Genomic DNA, 20,415 nt, shown 5'->3' on the forward strand with positions numbered 1-20,415 from the left:
GGGTGTGAATTAGAAGTATACAAAAAAGGGACTATATGCCTGAATGAGTTAAAAAATCCATGTTCCACAGAGCTACATACTGAAAGGGTCAGTCACATATTCATTGTTAAGAATTAAAAAAAAATATTAATATAAAAAATATACAATCACATTAATATATAAAAAGTGCATTCTTGAAGAATGATGAAATAGAATTCAACCATGCTGTGAGATTCCTAAACAACGTTATTAGCAACTGTTCTACATTTGAATCATTTGTTACACATTATGAAAGGTAGTGTCCTCCTGTTTGGAGATGGAAGGTTGAGAGAAATGCTATAATGGGCTATAATGGGCCTCTTTGCATTTCTTAATATTTACTGACACTTCATTTTGCGGAATCATAATGGGGCAGTCATAGTACACTACATTTCAGTTGAGTTCCAGTTGTATGTTTGTGGATCAGAACTGTTCCTCAGAAGTGTGAGAATTTGATATGATTACAAAAAAATATATACTAACAATAAAGCTGCTTTATCTTGGAACATTCCTGTTTCTACAAGGTACACTGATATTAGAGTTAGTATATATAAGTAACAGAAGTGTGGGATGAGGCTACCACATCTGTTTTGTCTATGGGGGGTGTTGACTTCCTACCAATAAATAAATAAATAAATGTTTTAGAGTAACTTTTGATGTTTGTTGTCGCTTGTGATGAATCACATTTATTTATTTATTTTTTTTTTGGGGGGGGGGGTAGATTTTGCACACTCACTTTCAAATCTTGAAGTTCATAAAGGAAGCCATCTATATCACCCTTGTAGGAAAAAATAAAACATCCAATCCTAGTCTGTAAAAATGATACCAAGAGGTAGATAAACAGATATGAGGAAAGGAAAAAGTAATAAAGGGCCAGAGTTTACTTCTTATAAAAACAATCAAGTATCATTTCAGTTAAGTTTCTGTACCCTCACATTTATAAATACATTTATGGCAATGTTAGAAGTTCACTTGCAGGATGCTAACTGCTTCATCAGCTGTCAGCCATAATTAAATTTGTTTCTATTCCTAGTTCAATCTTGCTTCCAAAATCTTCTTTGAGTGTATCCACATACCCTGCCGTAAGGTTCCTCCATCTTTGAGGAAGGATTATCTTATGATACACAGTCATAATATCATGGACATTGCTTGTAGCTAATCTTCTGCAGTTAGGACTATATTTTATTGCCTCCTGCCTTACTCCCCTTGCTAAATTATAATGTATAGGTACGGGATGTGAAAGAGAGCATTCTTGCACGTGGAATTGACATATTAGTTAAGGCGTTTACCTCACAAACAAGTGGTACAGAGTTGAATTCTCACTGAGGGAAATTGGCTAAGCTTAAAGGGTGTATGTCACTTGCTCAACAAATGACTTTGTCAAAACCCACATGGTCAAGACTACATGATCGACAATGCAGTTCATTGACCACTTTGAATGAGATCACGGTACAGTGGGGATTAAGGAATGTTCTCTTTCCCTCACTGTAGTATGATCTCAGAGTTGCTTGCCACTCCCCCCCAGAAAAACATTGGTTTTGTGGTGTTTTACTTGATCGATGAACTGCATTGTCTATCATGTGGCTTTGACCATGTGAGTTTTGACAATGTCGTTCACTAATCAATTGAAATAGATCCAGCTTAAAATGGTCCACAAGTGCAGCTAGTGTAGTACCTACCTATAACTTTGTCCTCACTGTGTAACCTTTGATGAGGAGGAAATAAAATAGGCTGCTTTATTACCCTTTCTTAACTGACAGTCTTTTGTACAGAATTCTAACTCAGACTGGTCCACTAGCAGTGAAGGGCGATAATCTCCATGGTCTGCTACAAATGAAAGCCTTTTACTGCACAATGACAAACTTTACAAGGTGATTCTAGCAGTCCAGGGTACAGACTTTTGATTCCTTCCAACTCCATTTGCAGACTGACTGACCAAGACAAGGGTCACTTGTGTCCAGTGTGATTACTCACTTAACCAAAAAAAATGTATCAGCAACCATTAAAAACAGTACTAAAGCGTTTTTAAGTTTTAAAAGAAACAAAGTTTTGCCTTACTCCGAGATTACAGTGACATGGCTGAAGCAAAATTCATAGGTCCACAGGGTGCCTAGAATTAGGTGGCAAGCTTACAATCTACTGTTCCACAGGAAATGTAACCACCATTGTTGCATGTTAGTATTCTACATCACCTTTATACTGGTCAGTGTATTTCTTTTGATGACCTTTAATGTTGCTGTTAACCTTCTTCAGGGTAATTAATTTATTCCATAATTTCAGAAGTCACAGAGTAAGATATCTTTCCCACTTTTTATGTCTTCTTTATTTTTCATTTGGACAAAGACAAGTCCTTGTATTCTAAGAATAGGTTTTCAAAATAAGTTTGGGATAGACCTGTGCTTTTGTGTTAAATATAGGTCTCTTATCAGGACATTTAGGATACAGAGAAAAGAAGCAGCTCTGGATGTTTATTCATCTAGTTTTGTACTCCAGCTCCTGTAGTCTCATAGATGATAATAAAAAAAATAAAAAAACACTGCCCTGTCCTGATATGCACAACATGGTTTGTTTTCAGACAAGACAAAGCAGCATAACATTTAATCCTTGTCGTAAACAGTAAGGTGTATAAAATAACAATTTCATGTGATCTAGTAAATATTCTCTTTAGTATCAGATGCATTGTCTGGGAAACTGCTCTTTCATTGACTGCAACACAGTGATAAAGTTTTAACTTGTATTCCGCAATGATTCCTAGAGCTAGGATTTCACACTGCACATTTAGTGAGTTACTCTTAGCTTTGCATGCAAAGAGCATCTTCTTCTTCCAAAAGTATTTATTTATTTCAATTAATTTACATTTCAATATACTACATTTAGTAACTTTAAGCATGAAGTGGTTATTTCTGTATCAGGTATTAATTCAGCAAATTTGCACACATTGCAGAGGTAATAATAATAATACTTAATTTCCATATATTTGGATGTTTGGTACCCTTAGTTCCTTAGTCATAGTGTTATTGGAAAAATGGGAACTGAATGAGTGCGTTTCCAACAAAGTGACCCATATACTCTACCCTCAAATGCCTGAATAACTTAATGTGCATAAAACTTAAACATTTATGTTACCAAGGCTTCCAGGTTAATAGCGAAGTAAAACAATGGCAGATGGCTAAACAGAATTCTTACAATTACTGAAGCAGAAAGTGATCTACCTCATATGCCTCCTGAATTGAATACTTGCACTGCAAATCTCCCTAACACTTCTGAGAATGTTTTCCTTAAAGTAATATTTTGTAAGAGCCGTTACAAGTAAAGATGTTAACACGGCAGCTGAATGTCTATGCTAATTTGTTCATCGACATTCGAAGAGGTTTGTGTTAAAAGGATCGGATTTGACCAAAGTATTCTGTTACAGACTCAGAAATTATGCTGAAAAGATTGTATAAGAAGCTTTCTAAATCATTCCGCAGGCAGCCTAAGCCAGCATTTTATTGCCTCGGCTAAGCTGTAATGAGTTGTTGTACATCTGTTATGCTTATAAACCCCTCATAAATATGACTGCTGTATGCAGTGTGTTTCATGGCTGTTAAGGAGACATGTCAGGTTAAGTGATCACTTTAAATTTTCTCCATGGGGCATGTAATATAAAAGTGATCTTTGAACTGAAGATATAAGTAAACTCAAGAAGGTGTTATTTTGCAAGTTTTCAAGTTTGCTCTCTTGCTTATGATGGTTATGTTGCAGAAAAAAATGCAACAGTTTGATTGTTTTTATCAGAAAGGTATATGACATGATTCAGACCACTTAACTTAGAATATTAAATTAATTCAGAGACGTGCCACACTTTACAATGTTGGCAGCTTCAGAGGGTAAATAGGTCCATAGGTAGGTACTAGGCTTTCGGCCCTGAGGCCTATATAAGCCTAACCAAAAAGTTTCCCTGGCTTTTGCCACCAAGAAAATTCAGACCCAGAGTTCAAATATGTAGCCCAATGTAGCACGATTTAATATGAAAGCTTGTTCTCAATAAATGTTTTTGGTTTCTTTGAACTGAGAATGTTTGCCGATACTAACAAACCAGGTCCATCATTTTTGCCCCAAGTTTCTTCATACTAGCCCATGTTTCTATGGTAAAGCCCATATCCAGCCTTGTCTACTACAGCTGTACTGGGGGGGGGGGGTTATAATGGTTAAGGTGTTTACCTCTCAAATGTAAGGGACAAGGATTTTTTTCTCACTTTTGAAAGGGAAATGAGCTAGGTAAGTCAACCTAGCACTTACCTATGAACGGGTAACTCTCCATCTCACACTACTTGTATTGCATGGTAATATTAACTATTCTGAGGTTGTATAATTTGATGATCTACAATGTTCTTTGTCCATGTCATCAAACAGAAATACAGACCAAGTGTTTAGAATCCATCTACTACCACTGTACCTTAAGCAGGTAGCCAGTTTTTATCATATATGCAAATGAAGTACACATCTAACAATCTAAAAGCAACAGTGCCATGTCATGCATTCACAGAGGCTGTCAGCCTGAAAATTATGAGTATAATATATATTTTACTCAATGTGTCCCAAGGCAGATTCTGACAAATGTGCAGTTTTATTTTGTTTAATGTTATTTTATCTCATTTCCCTTGACTTGGTTAAAGCACTTATCACCATGGACTGTTTTCTGGCTCTGCCTGGAAAAAGGAAAAAAATCTATACAAATCAGAAAGCATGCATAATACAACTGTGAATTGTACATCTGTCAGTACTATTCAAATATGCCCTCCATACTATAGTTAGCAGGCAGTACAGAAAGACTGTCTGAATGTCACCTATTGTTTTAAAGGTGCATTTCCCCTAGCTGAAAAAAATCAATAAAAATAATTAAAAAAAAAAAAAACAGCATTACCCTTTGCTGTCCAGCTAGAAGTAGAAAACAAATCCAACAAGAAGTGTCAGTTCTTCTGCCACCTAGTGGTAAAATGGTGATTCACAGGTGGAGAACCAGGTAGATTTCTGGATTCTGAGCAGTTGAATGCCTATGTCAATAAATATTCTGAGCATGTAAAGCATGACAATTATGCGGACACTTTTGAATACAGATATTTTACCAGAAAACTTTATGTTTTTAAATCAAATTAAAACTGAATAAGAACAAAAAGACAAAGTGAAGATACAACATATGTGTGGAAAGTACGGCCCAGACCGGTGAATCCTTTATAAATGCATTCTATGAACACCTTCAGGAATGCATGGATCATGCAATCCCAAATAAAACCAAGACCCAATCCTCCAAAGTCAGACGTCCTGTCTGGTGGACCCCAACCATAAACAAACTATACAATAGAAGGAGGAAGCTACTACATGATAGAGCAAAATCCCAAAAAGGGAAGGCATCTCTGATCAGTATTAGCAAAAAACTAAGGGCACTCATAAAATCGTCTAAGGCCAGCTTCGAGAGAAAAATTGCATAGGACACTAAGGATAATCACAAGGCTTTCTTTAGTTATGTTAGGAACCTGGGTGGGAATTCCCAGATATGCACAGAATTAGTCCAAAATGACAAAAAATACACCAAACCCACAGACATTGCCAACATCCTAGCTGACAGGTTCAGCGCAAACCCCCCCCCTCCCCACCAAAAGGGCAAATATCTATCCCAGCAGAGTGCTGCCCCTGACATCTCAGATGCTCAGGCAACTCCAAAGCAAAACACAGCATCAATGGGACCACCCACATGAACTCCAAGAAGAGCTAAACCCAAACATAAAACTAGTGTTCAGTCTCAGCCTTACTACAGGATATGTACCCAAAGAGTGGCGTACAGCAGCAGTGGTCCCTCTCCACAAAGGTGGTGCCTCAACGGACCCTGGAAACTATCGCCCCATAAGCCTGACTAGCTTAGTCTGCAAAGCTATGGAAAGGATCATCATGGACCTCATATATAAAGATATTGGGGACCTACAGACACTGGATCCTACCCAGTTCGACTTTGTTAAGGGCAGATCCTGCCTCTTAAACCTGGTCAACTTCTTTGAAACAGTCACCAAGGCCATTGACGAAGGTGGTCCACACAGTCTACCTGGACCTCAAAGCCTTACTTGGGCATTATAGATAAGCTCACCAGCTTAAATATAAACCCCTATGTCACTAGATGGGTGGCAAACTGGCTCAAGGACAGAACCCACATGGTTAGAATTGCTGGAGCCATGTCAGACTCCAAACCAGTTACAAGTGGCATCCCACAAGGCTCAATCCTGGGACCTCTCTTGTTCGGTATATATTTCTCGGAGGTACAGGCCAACACAGAAGGACTGTGACTGACCAAGTTCGCAGATGACTGCAAACTGGGCACCATAATCGACTCTCCAGCCGACACAAGCATCCTCCAAAAGGGCCTCATAGAAACAGACAACTGGTGCCAGAGCCATGGCCTCAAGCTAAACGCCAAAAAGTGTATAGTCATCCCCTTTGGCAACAACAAAGTGGCCACAAATTACCACATAGGTGGTAATCCATTAAGTACAGAAGAAGTAATTAGGGACCAGAGGGCCCAAGTTGATAACAATCTTTCATTTGACAACCACGTGGCCAAAGTGGTTAGAAAAACATTTTATATAGCCCACCTAATCATGAAGGGATTCACATCTAGATTAGGGGAGGTCATCGTGCCTCTTTACTCATCCCTCATCAGGCCCATAATCGAGTACAATGCCCCTTTTGGGATGTACCTCACCAAACACCTGCAGCAACTGGAAAGACCCCAAAAGTACCTCATCAAGAGGATCAAAGGGCTCAAACAGATGCCATATGCTGCCCAGTTAAAGAAACTCCAGCTCTACTCAGTGGCATACCACCTGCTCAGAGGTGACCTGTGCCTGACATATAAAGCCATGTCCAACCCGGAATTAAGGGACATGCTGCACCTCAAAAAATCCAAATCCCATCGAGCTACACGCTCGAGAGACTTGAACCTCAGCACTGAAATAAATAGGACATGCTGGAGGGACAGATTAATAACCCAGAGGCTCCCTTCACTCTGGAATAAAATCCCAGTCCAGGTTAGGCAGAGTCCCTCACTGACTCTCTTCAAGAGGAATCTTGATGAGTGGATGGGAGATCGTAGGTTTACCCCGGGTATCACTTCTGTGTCACTGTTAGATAGAGGCACAGTATACTAACCTCGAAAAAGGGCATAGCAAAATTAATTTAAAATGGGTGGCAAAAGCCAAACATACTCTGGCTAGGCTTATAAATGCCCTAGGGCAGATAGCCTAGTATGAACCTATGAACCTATGAACATAGACCAATTCCAGGGGAGACACAAATATTAATGAAAGGGTAGTGAATTATAGGAACAGACCACGTGAATAAACAGCACTGTCAACACATTAAAACAAATTAAGAATGCATGCATGAAGTATAGGGCAACTGGTGACTGGATAAAAAAAACTTGATTAAGTGTAATCAGTTAACTAATTATGGAGGAAAACAGGCAAACAGGACAATCAAATGGGCCTATATCTTAAAACAATTGCTATACTTCTCTGTTTAAACGGTTTGCTTTACTGTGAGAGAATAACATGGGTGTGTAATTTGCTTCAGTGAATAAATGTTTAGGAATTAAAAAGATAACTCAGTTGTGTTAGACCAAATAGGCAGCTCTCAGAATTTATTTATTTATTTTTTATAAGACGACACAGACTTCATACATCTTCATGGAAGGTACAGTATGTTGCCTCTATATCATGCCAAGTCATATAACAAAACTCTGAGATTAACAAATGTCATGATAATTAGTAAGCACTGAAATAATTTGCATCTTTAGTTTATCATTCCCAACCAAAAGGATTCCATTCATTTAGTCCTTAATGGTCTGTAGGAGACTCAGACTATGACATAGAACATTGCAAGGCCATTACAGAGATAAATAGTGCCATGTAAATACAAGTCTAGTATAACTTTATTAATTCTGGTCATATAGAGGGAAAAGCCAGTTCTGCTGTTCCTGGTCATGTATCATTGCATACATAACAGACAACAGATCTGTAGCAATGGAAGTTCTAGTTCAGTTTTCTGAAAAAAATGCACCAATTATATTCTCTGTTTAGTAGCTTCTGGGTATCATTAGTATGGAATCCTTTGTCAGAGGATATTAGGAACTGTGTGGCATGTGGTTCTTTTGAACAGACACCAACAACCTTTTTCCATCTCAGATCAAAGTGTCCTTGTCATGTCAATTTTTCCCTCAAGATATTCTGAGGCCTAATTAACGATCTAAACCCCCCCCCCCCAAGGCAAAAAGAAAAATTCATTAATATACATAAACATGTCAAAGTGCTCACGCTTCCTGTCATCTTAACCTTCTCATCTTCAGTATTTTAGCAAACAAAAATTTCTTATGTAGGAACACTAGCCAGTAGTTTTACCAATCAATATAAGGACTGTATATTACTATATAGTACTTACTATCATTTTCTTATGTTTAGAAGCATCACTTGTATTAAGCATTATATTGCAACAGCTATTCAAAAAGAAGAAATTATTTGTGCTTGTTCATTGTTATTTTGAGTTGCCATTCTTAATCTTTGTTTGTATTTTGATTAGTAATTCTGCTTTGCTATGTTCTTGTTAGAATTCATAAACAGGTCTTGGTTATGATTGTTATCTTGATTTAGACACTCCTTATCGTGTGTACTTTGATTACAGTCTTCATTTTAAGCAGTATTTTGTCCTGATCTGCCTTAGTCCTGCACTCATTCACATACTGAATTCTTTCTATTGTCTGCCTTATTTTATCTCTAGTTTAATCTTTCATCTTGACGATGTCTAAAATGAAAACTCTCTTGTCCAACTATTATAGTTTATAAACATTTAGAAACAAACAAAAACAAGTGCATAAATATATTTATTATTAACATCGTATTTTGAAAGGAGTCAGGGCATCCATCTGGATCTGCACTGAATAAGTTAGTGTGGAATGAATATATAACACCTTTGCACATAGGACACAATTTATACAGAGCACATTTATGAATATTTCAAGATGGCTTCTTTGATTATGACAAACTGCTTTTATATTTGTAGGTCTAAGGCCTGGCACAGAATATGGAATTGGTGTCACTGCAATAAAAGGTGAACGTGAGAGTGTTCCAGCTACTATTAATGCTGCTACAGGTATGTTTTTACTGAAAAAAAATGTCAATATGGCAGTCACTCTGAAACATAAGCTATAAAAACTCAAGCTTCAGAAAAATTAATCATGAAAAGCACTGAGCTATGCTTACTTTGTGTATGTATAGACACATATACATATATATATATATATATGTATATATATATATATATATATATGTATATATTATATATATGCATGCATATGATAAGACTTAATTTCATTAACCCTATTGTTGGTTGACATCTTTTTAGTTGAAGAAAGACAAACTTTTGTTGACAGATGTACAAGATCCCACAATGTTCAGGGCTGGTAAATGACCTCCTTCCTCAAATTCTATGATCTTAGCGTTAGTATATATAAATAGTTGGGGGTGTGGGAGGTGCCCTCTGTAAAAAACAATGTTTTAACTATTTTTTTTTTTACTTTTATTTTTGCATGCATCAAAGCTGTTGTTCAGTGTACATATAATAGGATTTTAATGCTTGTAATGTCAAAGTTTTCTGGTCGAAATTGTGAACATCAATATTTGGGGGTTTATACCCATACACACACACACACACACACACACACATATATATATATATATATATATATATATATATATATGTGTGTGTGTGTGTGTGTGTGTGTGTGTACACCCATATGTGTATATAGATAGAGATAAAGGCACATGTTGCCCACTGACATGCTTGTACAACAAATGGAATTCTTGCTGTCTATTGAATTTTGTCTATCTATATATCTGTCTGTCTATCTATATTATTTAGTCTATCATTTGATGGGATCTCAGTAGATAAAGTGCATTGTACTTCAACTTAATTTAAAAGTCACATGCCTCACAGAGTCTAGGACAGTGAGACTGGAGTAAAGATTTTTGTAGGTTTAATTATAGAAGACATGAAATTCTGGGTATATTTCTACAAGAGTATTTCTGTTTACTGTTTTACTCACTAAAGGAAGAACAGATGGAAAGTGTTCAGAAATGAAGATGGATTTCTGGAAATGCCTAAATGTATCAATTGCAGGCAGTGTAAACACCTCTGCAAAGTGGAAGTGAACAGTAAATGTTGTTCTGAAAAGGTTTATCACTGTTAAATGTTTTATGTTTTAATTCCATACTTTGATATTACAAAGAATGATAACTGATCATAAAGTTTAAAGAACATTTGCAACATAAATACAATTTTCTCTCATCCTAAAGTATATTTTTCTCCCTACTAACTGTCTACTGCAACATATAAGTATGACAGCTGTTTTTTCACCCTGTTAGACATTTCATTGCTTTTCAGTTTCCTGTGTACATCATGTTGGGTTTTCTTGAAAACATTCAGTAAGTTCTTTAGGATTTCTTCTCCTTGGCTCACCTATCACATTGCTACTACATTTCATTTTTGAACTAGCAAGAGCCTGCATAGCAAAATGTTTGTAGCCTATTCAGCTTTCTTTCCTTCTGACACCACACGCCTGTGGAGCCACTGAAGATGATGGCTTTCCTTGAAGTAACAAACTGATTATATAGTCATAACTCAGTAAGCAGCTGAGAATGAAATGCTCTAGAGAATAAACAGAATAAATATAAGGGGAGTGTAATAATCCTTTGAAAGGCATTTTCATGTAAACACACTGCGTAGCTGGAAGAAAGAGCTCACTGTATTATTCATAAAAACAAGGCTAAGGATGCAAATGTATAAAATTCACCAGCTTACAGTTGTTGCCACCATGATCAGAAACTGCGATGTTGGGCAGCAATTGTGAGTGCTGATAATCTAACTGAATGAAAGAAGATAGCCTAAAATATTTTAATTTCATCTGTTGATTTTTATTTATTTATTTTACATTTGTTAACTGGGAAAGTCTGACTGGACAAAGTGTCCTTTTTTGGTGGAGGCCCAGGGCGAAAGGCCCCATATAAATTAGATTGAAATTTACAGTGATAGAACAACTTTTATTGTACAGTAGCACAAATACTTTCTTTAGATACAGAGAACTTATGCAACATATCGCAATGTAAGGTATGACAAAATATGTGAATATAACATTTCAGTACAACATTTTGCAGTGATTATAGGTTTCCAGTGAGTGCGAAACAGAAAACAATAACAGCATTTTGTTGTAGCAAGGAGAGCAGTTTATATTAGGATTATCGTGCAACCTAGTGATGATAGCAGTGCTGCTGTTTTAGATGTTTTGAAGAAATTTGTACCGGATCATGGGACTTGCTAGGTTAATGGCTAATTTGGTTAGGGTAGGTTAGAGCAAGAGCATATCTAGGTTTTTCGTGTGTGTCTTAAGAATTTCTTTGAACTTTGTTGTGTTTGTGGTAGTTTTTATATTTAAGGGAGAGTATTCCAAAGTTTTGCTATGCAGTTAGAATGGAGAGCTCTGTAACTGAAGATTGGGCACCTAGTCATGCATTGCTGAAGTTTACCTCTCCTCGATGAGTTAAGGCAAGTTCTCGGACTGAATGCAGTTCATTGCAACGCACAAAATGCATGATGATGGATCACATTAAAGTACAATTTGAATGAATAGAAATCACCAAGCTGAGCAGTTTGGGCAAGAGTTTAAAGGGGTGCCCTACCACCCTGTCCAAGTAAATAACAGGCACAAGAGCAACCTAGCCCCAAGATGCACATAGGCACGCATACACACACACACACACACATACATACATACATGCATATGCACCTGAAACATATCTTTTATAATATTAATATCTCCTCCTAATTTAGATATTGACAGTCCTAAAGATTTGAAGGTCACAGAAGCAAAGGACTCCTCCCTGGCTTTGAAATGGAAGAAACCTGTGGCCAAGATCGATTTGTATCATCTTATCTATGTCACTGCTGCTGGCAAGAAGGCTGAAGTTGAAGTCCCAGCTGATGCTGAAACCTATGTCTTAAGTGGACTGGATGCTGGAATTGAGTATACCATCAACTTAATCGCAGAAAGGGGTCGACAGAAGAGTAAGCCCGCTACCATCACTGCTTCTACTGGTATGTGACATATTCTGTTATATTATCATTTTAGGTTATCCTTTTGTTCCTAAGAAAGCTATAACAAATAACTTCAAATCATCTCTTTTTTTAGGTTTTTGGACATGCTTTCTGATTTAAATTTCCATTCCATTACTTTTCCCTAACTACGTATGTCTATTTTGAATTAAAAACTTGACAATTTATTTTATTATTTCACAGCACAAAATGAGATTGAAAAATGGGGAGTAAAAAGTCCTTCTGGCTTAACATTAACTTGTTGAAAATTAATACAATTTTTTTTTACAGGAAGGTTCATTCTAGTAAACACTCGCATGATATCATAAGGGTACTTGACGTGAACATGTGGTATTTGTCACAAAAAAGAGGTGTTAATTTCCTGCTTAGTTGGAGAAAAAAAGTCTCACAATCAGTTTAGTGTCAGCATTTCAGATCTTTCTCTTTCCAACTTATCATTAACTCATTCCAAAGTTGTAAATGTTATTCACATTTATCTATTTTGCAAGTTGGTCTTTAGAGCACTCCATTTGTGAGCAGTAAATGTTTTGCTCATTTGCATGGAAGACATGATGCACATTTTTATATATTTTTTTCATGAACATGACAATACCGTAGAACAGTATTTGTTTAACAATACAAGGAGCTGATGAAATAAAAATGGAATGCGACTCCACCTGGAAGGTCTGATTTTGTTTTCATCTCATTTTTTCTAAACCAGACACTAATATTTCAGTCCCGCAGAATTCTTTTTTTTCCCTCCTACAATATAACAGCTATGTAAAATTGCAGTGATGAACTGCTGTCTGTGTAGAAAAAAGGGAAAACATTTGTTAATGCTAAATATCAGCATGCAGCAGAGTTGAGCAACTGCAGTTCTGGTTAAAAATGATCGGTAAACAATATAAAAAATTATAGTGAAAACGTTGAAATTGGAACATTCAACACTGGATATGAAATTAATGTATGATGAAAAGATCTGTGCATGAGAGTGAGTAAACATGTATGCCCAAGATAATGCATGATTTTCAATGAGCACACTTGTGTGTGTGGTGTGTGTGTGTATGTATGTTTGTGTTTTGTGTACGTGTGTGTGCACGTGTGAATGCAAATGTATGTATGCATGCATTGCTGTATGACTATGTCTTATGAAGTGGTAGTGTTATGACTTACTTGGCAAAATATACATTTCTTGTTATTTAATGTTCAGTAAAAAGAATTATTAAAAAAAGGGTCTTTGCTCATCATGTGTACAAACAGCAACCATGTTTTAGGTATCATGTTTCTACAGTGTCATAACTTTAGCTGTATTTTGATATTTTTTCTCTATGATTTTCAAAAGCTACCTAAAATGGAGGAGCTTAACTATCTCGGGTCCTTCTTCATGATGGACAAGGTCAAGACAAAAGATAGAACACTAGCAGTCCTGCAGGCATTGCACAGAACAAAGGTGGTGAAGGGAGAGCTGAGTCACAGGGCAAAGCTCACAATTAACTGGTCGGTCTACATCCCCATCCTCACCTGTGGGCCTGATCTTTGTGTAATTATCAAAAGAATAAGACCATGGATAAAAGCAGTAGAGATGAGGTTCATGTACTCCCTCTACTTGATAAAGTGAGGAGTTCAGCAGATATAATCACATCTTCATCTTAAGAGGCGTCCATTACTGGTGTTCTGGGCATCTAATAAGGGTGCCACAGATGCCTGCTATGGCAGGTGTTCCAGGTACATACCAACTGGGACAGACCTAGTCATGCTGGAGGGATGATAAATCTCACTTTACAAGGAAAACAAAGTCCCTTCTAGATGAGTAAAACATTGTTATTCAGTCTATGAAAATCTAGACTGCTTACCTTATTTTTCTGTTATAGAGACCTATACCTGGACAAGCAGTTTGTTAAATAGATGGATGGATGGTTGATTATATTCAATGTACTTACCTTATCAATTTTGTTTAAAAGCAGTAAGGAATGAATCAGGAATATTCTGCAGAAGTTATTTCTTATTTGCATACTGAGTGGTTTATTAGATTTTAGGACAGAATATCACACATTGAATGTAATAGCTCAGGGTCCCCATAATTACAAAATATATCATAACATTTTCAGGCTTTATGTATACTAATCAAATGAAATGCAACTTCTTCCCAAATGGTCACTGTCTGCTTCTCAGTTACTTGGTGAAATAACTTGAATAAGTAATACCATGGAATGCTTATAAACTGTTGTCTATGCGATGGTTTGAGAACTGCCAGATGTGTGTGTACCTGTCCAATTTAAGTGCAGTCCCTTACCTTTTTTTTTTTTTTTTTTTTACAATTTACTTCCTGGCCCACAGCTGGCCATCACATCAGCTGTTGTGTCCTCATCTCCCTGGACTGACATTGAACCGTGGCTGAGGCCTGTACCTCTGCTGCTGCTGGGGGATATTTTAACTTAAGCTGGAGCTTCTCCATGCCTTTTATTGCACATTTGTAAGTGCCCAATGGGCAGATGTGCTGGGGAGTGCAATGTGTCATCCCTACTCTGTAGTGATACGGCCAATGTCCCCACATGACCCCACTTAGCATAATGCTCTTTCCTTACATCTTCCCAGCCTCCTTTGTAGATCTAATATAAGGAGCACCCAAGTATGTGCCCCCACAGGATAATCAATCCCATCTTTCTGCTACCATGCCACAGACACCTGAAGCACTATAAAAACTTGGGGTACCCAGGCCCTAGTAATGGCAGTCCCTTCCTTTTGACAACAAGGAGTGGCACTAGACTGGGCTTTTAATGTACTTCTCAAAAAGCCTCTCTTTCCTGAAGTTTACTACAGGTATTGTGCAAATTCTTTAAAATAACTGTCTTGTGGCTACTCTGTAAAGGCATCTTTCCAGCAAGATTTTATTGGGGTGCTCATAACATAATGGCAATTTAGCACAGAAGATTAAAGCTATAATTTTCTAACAAGCTTCTTTTTGTCGTACTGGATTTGATTCCTTTTTATCTGCTAGTATCTCTAAAAAAGTCACTTAACCAGACAATGCTCATAGTCTCCCATTGAAAACAGACCTTATCCAAGTTAGTTAACCTATTTAACAAGGAGGACCATAATACATGAAAATAATTAAGGGCGAGTGGGTGTATTCAGTATTTATGAAGAACTAATTCCCATGAATTTTACAGAATGTGGCTGAAGTTGATAGGCATGCATCTCAAATACATGTTTGTTACTCAAATGTAGATTTCAGATACACATTTGGAACTATTCTGTGACAGCAGGCAAAAAAAAAAAAAAAAAAAAAATGTGCTTTGCTTAAGACATACAGGTTTCTCACCCCCCCCCCCCCAAAAAAAAATAAATAAAAGTCTTGTAAAAGACCAATTCGAAATCGAGATCTAAAAAAATTACAACTCACAAAGTTGTGAGCAAATATTTCATCTGTTAAATGCATGCCATTATCAGTGGCAATTAATGATAGTTATCGATTAAAGTTCTGTTGCAAGAACTATGCTATTGCTATTGCACAAGTGTAAGCAGCATGGCGATTTTACAGTCTTTGCGAAAATACATGATTCCAAACTGAATTTTATGGCCACATAAGGACAGTTTATATTGAATGATATTGTAAATGACAAATATATCTGGACACAAGCTGCTAAGGATTCTCCCCAAAACATTTATATCACGGTTCTTCCATGTGAAGCGATAGTCTCTAATAATTAATGATGCAGCTGACTAGAAATACAGTTACGAACTAATTTCACAAATTACAAAGACTCAAAAGTAATTTGGCTATCTGAACATTTAATTACTCTGGTAATATAACATATCCCCAAGATCCATATCAACCCCAGAGTTTGTAGCATAGTTAACAGAGGAGGATGAACAGGCAAAGCGTAGCTCCATGATTTTTCTGAAGCCGCAGCCACCGATTCTAACCCTGTGAGTTCTGAAATCATCCTGTTGTTGTGTGAGTGTTTACTGGATAAGGTTTCAGTTCAGCAATTTAAAGTGACAGATGCTAAACTCAGCCACTGTTTGACATAGAACATTGCTGTTTGGTGCTATTTCTCTCTGCGTAACAGTAGTGACTCAAATTGTGTGGCTTCTCTATGATGTTTGATCATAGAGTTTGCATAAAGTAAAGAAGAATGAGAACGCAAAAGCCCTAGAGTCTGCCCCTACCCCCCACCACTTCAAGAGTGGGGTTAAGAGACCCCCCCACCACTTCAAGGGTGGGGTTAAGAGATGTTGAACAATTTGTTTTCCATCATGTTAAACATTCATTTACTAGAAACTCAGGAAAACAGATGGGAAGTGAATACTGACACGCTTTATTCAGTCAAAAGGTATTTTACAGATCGGGTTTCTGAGAACAGATCAGTTCTTTTACAAATGCTTCCAATATATGTGGCACCAGCTTCCTGGGATCTTTCATATAACCACTTTACATATTGTTTGGAAATGTAATGCATCCTTCTGTTACAATTTTTCTGCAGAAACGCACTATTTCCTCTGCACATCATTTACATCACCTTGTTTTTTTATTACACCCCCCCCACCCGCACAGTCCATCATCACCATGCTCTAGCCATCCTTGAAGCCAATACATAGTTCCAAGTTAGTTTGCTTAAAGAATCTATGAGAGGCCTGATCCAGAAAATAAAATTAGTCAAAATGGGACTCATTCCCGTTTTTTTTTTTTTTTTTTTTTTTTTTATTATTATTTAAGGGAAGAGAACCCGCTTCGGCTTGCAGGATCCTTTTTTCCTCTAATACTAGTATTACTTGTAAAAACAATGATCTTGCTGGAAGAAGATACTTCAACCCTACATGAGCTCCTTTCAATAAATGGATCTTTTGTGTTAGCATGAGATGAATACACTTTTCCCCTCAGCCAGTTTTATTGCTCACATGTAAGGGAGTCTGTGTATTTTCCTGTCCTTACTAACTGCACCAAAAATTCATTATAAGGATCTACTTTATTTCAGATGTATATATATATATATATATATATATATATATATATATATATATATATATTTCATATAAGCATGGTGTATTTTCTAAAATGTATTTCCTGGTCTTCCTTCCTGGGTTATACCTTTTCAAAAGCATTTTTTTTTAAACAATGTGGCACTTTTTATTTAATCCAGGAATGACCTCTCCAGGGTCACCACTGCTATTTTGCCTGTTTTTTTTTTTTTTTTTTTGCTGCCCCCCCTCCCCCATGTATTTCCTCATATGCACCAGTTGAATGGTTTTCTTGATGCTTATATTGCCTGTTAAGGAATGGCTCTCCTGCAGTACTATCACCCTTAGACTCCTGAACTGGGTTAGAATGTCAGAATTCCTCTGCAACAAGCTGTTATTCCCAAAATAAAATGGAAATAAACAAAGACATGCCCGCTGTACTGGCCTTTACTGTGTGTGTTACCATGATACGTTGCTTAACGTTTAATTGGGCTGAATCATTTCTTGGGAAATGCATATATTTCTCAAGATGAGTTAAATAATGTGCTATGTGTAGTTATGTTTTTTTCCTTGTGCTTGACTAGAAAGACAAGAGTACATTAATGCAATCCTTTCTTCATAAATTGCTTGCATATTTTTATGTCAGTGTATATGCGTCTTTTCTTCATTTTCAAATAAAATCACAACAATTCAGTTTTTGCAAAGTAAATGTGCAGAAATGTAAAATATTTTCTTTGTCAGCTGACTGATTACTACTTGAGGCTGTTGAAGTAAGTGCAGAGCAAATACAAGTGCAGAATCCTCCATCTTATGTACTGGCTTTAGGATATGATGCATTTTAATGCCATGTTTGAAAGAAAGGCGTCATATTCTTGATGTAAGACAAACTTTGACCAGCCCAGGTTCAATGGACAGTTGAAAAATCTACAGACTAAACTCTTGAGTTCCTTAAGAAAAGCTGTAAACTTACACCTTAATATTTTTGCAGTGAGACAGACACTCCGCAGCCTCCATGTTGGGGCTTTATCTCCACATTACATGAGTGTCCTCAAACTGCAGTATTAAATATTCTAAGAAATATCCAATGATTTGTTTCTTAGAGAAAATAAATATTCCCTTTAGCCAACTGTGGGTGTATGTGCCACATGAAAGATGTTTGAGTTAAGAATTGAACCTAATGCCTTACTAGCTACGCATTCAGTTATTTGAGTCAGTACCCACTTTATACATAGTGAGAATAAATGTATGAAGTTTGGAGATCTTTCTTTATATTTTACTTTTGCTCTCCCTACTGCCAATTGCCACCTTCTGCTGCCCCTTCTTAATCATCAAAGTTAAATGGTTCCCCGTATACCTATACTTAATACTAGCCCCTCACACAGTGGACATTGGTGCTAGTGTGGCCCTTTTACCCATGCTTCCATGCTCACATCCTCCACTGTTCAGAACTCGTTCTCAGCCTGGTTTAGTATAAACAGCCCTCACCAATAACCATAAACAGGCTGGAAAGTTTCCCAAAATTTCATTGTCAGAGGAAGTGAGACTAACTAACCATGCTGTGATCCCCCTTAAAATATGTAGCTATAATATTGCTAGGTTGCTCTTCATACATGGGTCATGATCATTACAAATGTGAGCTCTTCATCATCTTCCAGTGCGCTAACATCAGGGATAAAATGTATTGTGCTATTCCATGCTCCCCAAATTTGTATCTGAATCTAGTTTTCATTGCCTGTCATTAAGAGATGTTAGGCATGCAAAGAAAATGAAATGAACTTCAGGTTAAACAGAAATAAAACTATCTAAGAGACTGTTACACAGATATTCAAAAAGCCTGTTGTAATACATGAAGATTGTGCTTCTACTATTTACATCTAACATACTTTGCATTAGCATTTCTTTTTATTGACAAACATAAATTTGCTACTTTTAATAATTGACCAACAGAAAATTGCAACCAGGTGTTAAGATTCTGAAATGGAATGCATGCATGCATACAATACTGATGCCTTCTGTGAACTTTGCTGTTGTTTGTCCAACATTACTCAAACAAGAGAAACATTGCCCAGGTTTGAAATTTAGGTTTCACTAAATAAAAAATGTAAATGATGTCTGTTCTCTCTGGCAACAAAACCATCAGATATATTATGACAGTCATCAATCAAGTAGTTTTCCTTGCATAACTACTTACTAGTAACTTTTGAATTCATTAAAACGTTCCTCAGCTTAAATGCCATCTAATATGCTATCTAAAGGCAAACAGACTTTTGGTCTTAATTGCATTTAATACCAAGATGATCCTATGACAACTAAATAACCATACATCCCTTTGTCCCCTCTCACTCTGCTGCTCTCTGTCTCTCTCCGTTTCATAGAGGAGTAAACCGTCCTTCAGAAACCTGTTTTACTAAAGGCAGACATGCTTCCACTCTGGCCTTAGTCCAGAGAGTTAAAGCTGTGATGGATTAGCTAGCCATTTGCAAAGTCAACAAACATACGTGTCAAAGGCCTTGGAATGCATCATGTATTCTGTGTCAGGTGACTATTTTCTGAGTTTCTAACAAACAGCAGCATCAATCATTCGCCATCTCAGACCATGACATTCTCAGTTAACCTTGGATTCAAACTATAACTCTCACAGTTAACCTTGGATTCAAATCATAACCCACAGCTCTCTGAATAAATAGTTAAGACAATGAAGCATATTCTTCACTTCTAGCCATTTGACAAATAATGTCTGTTGCTAACATGTGATCACTATCAACATAAGCAACATGGAATTGCTATACGTACATACACACACAAATATATATATATATATATATATGTGTGTGTGTCTATATTAGAACACTGAACATTCAAAATGTTGAGTGTTCTAATATCGAACCCTATGAATCGAAAATTGCAAACATCGAACATTCAGAACAGAGAATTTTTTCCTAGGGAAAAAAATTGCTGTTCCAAAACACATACACACAACACAAGCACACCAAACAAACAGCAATCCACACACATACACCTAAACTCTTACACCTAACCCTACACTAAACTATACATACACCACTAACTATCCACTTACCTTAACCCAAATCCTAACCCTAAGGTCTGTCACTATCACACAGTCACCTCACCCGCACCCTAACCCTAACTCACCTACATCGCCCTAACCCTCACGTCCACACAATCGCACACTTACCTGAACCCAACCCGTAACTTTCCACCACAGTGCTGAAAATACTGAAGCAACAGAAACGGACAACCAAATTC

The 20,415-nt window shown here is 36.9% G+C and overlaps 1 protein-coding gene across 8 annotated transcripts in view; it reads left to right on the forward strand.

The window, feature by feature from the left end:
- The window catches only part of TNC (tenascin C), a 223,528-nt gene that overhangs the window by 91,494 nt on the left and 111,619 nt on the right, over nt 1–20,415 (forward strand). For all 8 annotated transcript variants that reach the window (XM_044058609.1, XM_044058610.1, XM_044058611.1 and 5 more), the window contains exons 9-10: nt 9,103–9,192; nt 11,926–12,189. In XM_044058609.1, the coding sequence (XP_043914544.1) occupies nt 9,103–9,192; nt 11,926–12,189 (354 nt within the window). The remainder of the gene's footprint in view (nt 1–9,102; nt 9,193–11,925; nt 12,190–20,415) is intronic.

The sequence above is a fragment of the Protopterus annectens genome, chromosome 16.part0 (genome assembly GCF_019279795.1).
Source record: "Protopterus annectens isolate FY-2018-M chromosome 16.part0, PAN1.0, whole genome shotgun sequence".
Taxonomy (NCBI): Eukaryota; Metazoa; Chordata; order Ceratodontiformes; family Protopteridae; genus Protopterus; species Protopterus annectens.